Source organism: Mus pahari, chromosome 8 (genome assembly GCF_900095145.1).
Source record: "Mus pahari chromosome 8, PAHARI_EIJ_v1.1, whole genome shotgun sequence".
Taxonomy (NCBI): domain Eukaryota; kingdom Metazoa; phylum Chordata; class Mammalia; order Rodentia; family Muridae; genus Mus; species Mus pahari.
In genome coordinates this window covers 12,279,332-12,285,626 of record NC_034597.1, presented here as the reverse complement: position 1 = coordinate 12,285,626, position 6,295 = coordinate 12,279,332, and the positions used below count along the sequence as shown (strand labels likewise).

The 6,295-nt window shown below is 44.5% G+C and overlaps 1 protein-coding gene and 1 pseudogene across 8 annotated transcripts in view; one reads left to right on the top strand and one right to left on the bottom strand.

Moving 5' to 3' along the window:
* The window catches only part of Sec24c (SEC24 homolog C, COPII coat complex component), a 23,960-nt gene extending 21,511 nt beyond the window's left edge, over positions 1 to 2,449 (bottom strand). For 5 of the 8 annotated variants that reach the window (XM_029541367.1, XM_029541371.1, XM_029541372.1 and 2 more), the window contains exons 1-2: positions 2,371 to 2,449; positions 622 to 821 (exon numbers count right to left, since the gene is read on the bottom strand). In XM_029541367.1, coding sequence (XP_029397227.1) covers positions 622 to 793 — 172 coding nt within the window. In that variant the 5' untranslated portion in view covers positions 794 to 821; positions 2,371 to 2,449. The other 3 variants (XM_029541368.1, XM_029541369.1, XM_029541370.1) reach the window with 3 other exon arrangements.
* A 120-nt stretch (positions 2,450 to 2,569) lies between these two features.
* Positions 2,570 to 5,148, top strand: LOC110325719 (annotated as a pseudogene).
* Positions 5,149 to 6,295: the final 1,147 nt, after the last annotated feature.

Below are 6,295 nucleotides of genomic sequence, written 5' to 3'. Positions count from 1 at the left end.
CTGGTCTACAAAGTGAGTTCCAGGACAGCCAGGGCTACAGAGAAACCTCGTCTTGAAAAACCAAAAAAAGAAAAAAGAAAAAAAAGAGAGAGAGAGAGAGAGAGAGAGAGAGCGAGAGAAGAGGAAACTCAAGCAAAGGAAAATGAGAACAGTAAAAGATGCAGGGAGTACTGTAAGTCAGCCATACAAATAGATTTTTCCACTCAGATTCATTTACACACAAATGTGTCCCAGAGTCGAATTATAGTAAGAACCAGAAGTCAAATAAGAGGCATTCTCAACACATATGAGGAACAAGTGACTTCAGGGAGACAAAGTCAACAGGCAACAGAAGAGCTACGACCACAACCCTTCCATCCAGCTCTTAGTAATACAGTAACAGTAAAGAGGCGTGATACCCACCAAAGTGAGCTGTTACTGAATCTGGAACATGTATTCTTACTAGGTGGCTGAAGTAGAAACAGTCACATGTAAAAACAAGGTGAGACAAGACTGTTCCCAGGGCCTTCATTTTCAAAGAGTCAGACTCACGTTCCTCAGTCACAGTACCTAAGCAGCTTTGCTAAAGCAACACAATTGAACCTGAAGACAGCTCATTCCCTTCCCTAGCTCAAAACATACCTTGAGGAGGTGCCTGCTGATAGCCTGGCACTGGGCCATTGTAGGCTCCATAGGGAGTAGCAGGGGCTGCAGGTCCTGGTTGCCCACCATAACTAGACTGATGATACCCTGGGTAGATGGGCTGGTTCTGCCCAAATGGTGGAACAGGTGGAGCTGACTGGTTGACATTCATTATGAGAGCATCCCCGATTTGATCTCACCTATTGAATGAAGAAAAAGAACGAAATCAGTCAAAACAAACTTTCTAAGGAGAGAGCAACTATTCAGGGAAGGAAGGAGGAGACGAAAAGGGATTGACCTCATCAGGCAGTGATCAGTTGTACTGTTTCCACACTACCACAGGATCTCAGAAACTTCCTGCCCCGCCAGTATGTAGTCACTTTCTTCAAAGCAAGGATTTTGTTACTGTGAACCCCATGTTGTGTCACTGCCAAGAAGGTATAAATTTCAACTTCAGACAGACTTAATGGAACAGAACAGCAGCCATCATTCTCCAGTGGTATGATTTCCAGTGTCTAGTCAGTCACACAGAATTCCTCTGCCTGATAACTACCACAATGTTACAAGTAAATAAAGCAAGGTTTCCACTTTCCATTCATTGTATCTACCACCAAGTCATCCATTCATCCCCAAAACAGAGTAACTTCAAATGTACTGAGTTTTGTTCAAACACACACACACACACACACACACACAAAGAAAAACTGTAAAGTAGCTGTTTGGGAAAAACAGTATTCTTTGTCTACCTACAATAACCCAAATGTTACTCTGACCCCAGTCTTTCCACTAAAAGAATGTATTAACCTTACAAATGAAACATTAAGATTAAAAAAAAAAGCAGCAATATTCCATGACAAAGGTCATTCATCTCATGCCTCAAGCAGAGGACTATGGGAATTCTAAATCCAAGAGCATGCCTGTAATTCTGTTTCTGTTCTACGGTTTGTTTGATAGGTCACTATCAAACTATTACAATCTTGCCCAGCAACAGAAGGATGAGTTGGAGGTCCTTTCAAGGGTCATTCCAAGAAGGGGACTGGAGATCTAAACATCATTCTAACTATTCTACAGGCTGAAGAGGCCCAGGAAGACCTCCTCTCAGGTGCTGCAGTAGAACAATAGGTCTCTCTTTGCTAGGAGAGCCCAAAAGCTAAACCGCTGCCGGACTGTAAACTCTGTAAAGTCAAAGCCATTTTAGGAACAGTCCTTCCAAACCCTAAACGTTGCACATGCCACCAACATCAAGCCCGGGAAACGTCCCTCTCCCTTTAAGTTCCTGAAGGAGGCTGAGGGACCGAATAAGCTCGGAGTCAAACTCCAATCTTGACTCCATTCTAGGTGGACAGTCGAGGGTGACAACCCAAAGGGGCGGGGCAAGCTTCCTAGAACTCTGGAAGTACCCGAGATGTGGAGGCTTGAGAGCTCTAGAGATCGAGATCCGGAAGCCAAGCCAGCCTCTAGGGCCACGAAGAGGGCCGCTTCACTAAGCAGTAAAGACCAGTCCTCTAATGCCCTTCAACATGCTGGGAGGGCGAAGCGAGCCGGAACCTGGGCCAGGAGGTGAAGGGAGGGGTCTGGGGACCTAAGACCGATCGCCGGCCACAGACGCGAGAGGTGAGGGTCTCTTTCTAGGCCCCGCCTCCAGGCTCCTCCCTTTCCTCTAAAACCGGACAGCGATCAGGCCAAAAATACCCTGGCCTCTCCTCAGCATTCCTCCCCACCACGCAACCTCGCGATGCCACTCCTCACCCGGCTCCAGATCCAGGTTCGACTTCGTTCCTAACGTCAAGGCTCCCAGGCTCAACTTCCGGTTCCGAGGGGGGCTGGCGTGTCGTCCCCGGAAGTTCCGCCCCATGCTCTAGGGCTAGGCCCCTCCTTCTGCCACGTCGGCCTTAGGCACGCTTCCGGGAACCCGGATGTTGCGCATGCGTATATGGTGTATCCCGTCATGGACGCAATCTGGAAAGTAGTGCTGAGTTTCAAGATTTTTTTTTTTTTTCTTTCCAGATGTTTCCACATTTTCCAGACTTTCTTTATGGATTTACCAGCTGAGAGGGTATTGAGAAAACTAGGTCTGATTATTTTTAGTAACCCCCGCTTCGTCGTGTGGTGACTTTAAGGACAGCCAGTCTTGTATCCACTTCCTGTTAACCTTTCACCCCTTTGATTTGCGTCCCTCAGGTAGAGCTCACCCTGACCTTTGAGCCACACGTGGTAGTGGTAGGGTGGGTTCTAACCCTCGACTTTGGGCCGATTAGTTCAGTGTTTGGACAACTTCTGCCCCGCTTTATTTCTTTAATGAAAAGAATGCCTATCGAACAGTGAATTGGGATGAATTTAGAGACGTTGCCTTGGATTGTCTAGTATAATGTTTAATCAATAAAGATTAGCTACTATTTTATGCCTTGCCCTTTTTTATAGAGGTAAAACTCTACCAGAATATAAAGAGCTCCCTGCTCTCTGTTAAAAGAGCTACAATTCTAAATCATAAGATTCTTTAGAGAACAATGTTAACTAATCAATGATTATTGCTCTTTTATCCTCTAATCAGTTTTTGGAGGCTGGATCTCAATTTATAGGCAGACTATCCTGAAAGTGGATATATAACCCATGATCACCTTGAACTCTCACTTTGTATGCTTCCAACCTCCCCGTTGCATGCACTGTAATCCCTTCTATACTGTTAATGCTTTAAGTACTTCTTTGGGCCAACTTAGGTTCATGAATAGAGTAGGCAAACTGTTTTGTGGGGTTTTTTCCTGTGTAATGGTAGTTACACAGTAATGCATGCTTAGAGAAAAATGGGTATTTAAGTTTGCATGTGTGTTACTAACCAGACTGTTGTTTCTGTCTAGTTTGTTTTAAAATGTACTATGTATGGGTGTGTATCTGTGCACTTTGTGAATACAGTACCTGCAGAGGCCAGAAGAGGGCACTAGATTCTCTGGAACTGGAGTTAACAAATCTTGTTAAAAGGTACATAGATGCTGGAACTCAAACCCAAGTCATCTGGAAAAACAGCCAATGTTCTTTGTCACCAGCCCTGTTTCTATCCAGTTTTAAAATGTTGTTAGTGGATCCTAGTATCAGTATCAGCTGAGACTTGTAAAATGTAATTTTTTTTCATATTTTTTTGTTTTTTTGTTTTTTTTTGAGACAGGGTTTCTCCGTGTAGCCCTGGCTGTCCTGGAACTCACTCTGTAGACCAGGTGGGCCTTGACTAAAGGTGTGCGCCACCATGCCCGGCTTCATGCACTCCTAATAAAAGCTAAGATTCATAGCTTGAAGATGGAGGCTATAAATTGCATTTTAAATTTTCCTATAACTCAACTTTTCACTTAGAATGGAGGCAGAGGCAGGAAGATCAGAATCTCAGGCACCACCTTGATTATCACAAGTTCAAGGCCAGATTAGGCTATATAAGTCCCTGTCCTTTTTTTTTTTTTTTTTAAAGATTTATTCATTTTATTTGTGAGTACACTGTTGCTATCCTCAGACACACCAGAAGAGGGCATCAGATCCCATTACAGATTGTTATGAGCCACCATGTGGTTGCTGGGAATTGAACTCAGAACCTTTGAAAGAGCAGTCAGTGCTCTTACCTCTGAGCCATCTCTCCAGCCCCAGACCCTATCTTTAAAAACAAAGTTCAAGGTTAGCTTGGGCTGTGTAGTGAGAGCTTGTCTCAAAAAGGTAAATAAATAAAGAGGAAAAACTGTAGGTGTAGATGGAGGTCAGTATAGGGTGCTTGCCCAGTGAGTGTTTAGTTACTGTTCAGTTACTACCTGGTAGGTAGTAGACCAATAATGAGGGTGTGTGTGTGTGTGTGTGTGTGTGTGTGTGTGTGTGTGTGTTATTTTAGGTGAACCCATAACTGTCAAAGTGTTGTGGGTGTGGGGCTGGAGAGATAGGTCAGCAGTTAAGAGCACTGGCTAGGAAAAAAAAAATTTAAAAACGAAGAGCACTGACTACTCTTCCAGAGGAACTGAGTTCACTTCCCAGCAAGTTCGACTCCCACGAGATCAAAGCCATGTGCTTGAGGTGCACCAGAGGCAAGGTCGGTGCCACATCCACCTTGGCCCCTAAGATCGGTCCTCTGTGTCTGTCATCGAAGAAAGTTGGTGATGACATTGCCAAGGCTACCGGTGACTGGAAAGGTCTCAGAATTACGGTGACTCTGACCATCCAGAACAGACAGGCCAGATCGGGGTGGTGCCCTCTGCCTCTCCCCTCATCATCAAAGCCTGCAAAGAGCCACCAAGAGACAGGAAGAAGCAGAAAAACATTAAACACAGTGGGAACATTACTTTTGATGAGATTGTCAACATTGCCCGGCAGATGAGGCACCGGTCTTTGGCTAGAGAACTCTCTGGAACTATCAAGGAGATCCTGGGTACTGCACAGTCGGTGGGCTGCAATGTGGATGGCCACCACCCTCATGACATCATAGATGACATCAAAAGTGGTGCAGTGGAGTGCCCAGCTAGTTAAGAAGCAACAAGAAAATATTTCAATAAAAGACTATCTAATAACAAAAAACAAAACAAAACAAAAAAAACCTAAGGGACTGACTGGCAGAGATGATTCAGCTCTTGCAAAAGACCCATTTGTTCCCCAGGACTTAAACTGAGAGGTTTCTAACCACCTGTGACTCCAGCTCCAGGAGATATAATGCCCTCTTCTCGACTCCAGTCACTTGAAGTCACATGCACATACATACCCACACACAAACATTTGAATAATCAATGAAGGGAGATCCAGGTGCTTTTTTTTTTTTAACTGAAAGTCAAGCAACTTTGTGAAATCACACTAATAATAAGGTAACAAGAACTCAGATATTGTTCTTCTAACTCTAAATTCTGATTTTTATAACTTTATCATAGTTAGGATTTATCACAAACCAGCAGAACTGTAGTAGGTTGGTCTGGTCCTGCTTTTATTCAAATGCTAATTCTGTCCCCTAAGATCTGGTTGCTCCAAGATGAGCAGATCATCATGTATACCAGTTTTTGTTATATAAATCTCACTCCCCCAAATTATCCGTGATTGGTTAATAAAGATGTCTACAGCCTGTAGCTGGGCAGAAGAGTGGTAGGTGGGGCTTTGGTTCCTGGGCTTGGGGTCTGAGGCAAGGACCATAAGAGAGTGGAAAGATAGGAAGAAGAAGGAATAAGTTACCACTGGGTAGGCGGCTCATAAGCACATAGCCATGAGGGCCAGCCTCTTGGAGTAGGAGTGGCCCAGGTGGAACATGACAAGTGCTATCTCAGGGTTACTGACATGGAAGTAGACAGACTAGCATAGAGGGTTCACAGCTACCCAGCTCTAGTGCTTTAAGGCTTATAAAGGGTTTGTGTCCTTTATTTGGCAACTAAATAAGGTGGAGTAGAAATCCTCAATTAATATTTACCACTGGGAGGCTTACAATCATCTGACTCCAGCTCCAGGACATAAAATGCCCAAGTCACATGCATAAACCCTACCCACTGATGGCCAGTCACCACCTGAGAATGTTATGTTTTGTTTCAGAAAAGTGTTTTATGGGCTGGTGAGATGGCTCAGTGGGTAAGAGCACCTGACTGCTCTTCCAAAGGTCTGGAGTTCAAATCCCAGCAACCACATGGTGGCTCACAACCATCCGTAACAAGATCTGACGCCCTCTTCTCGGGTGTCT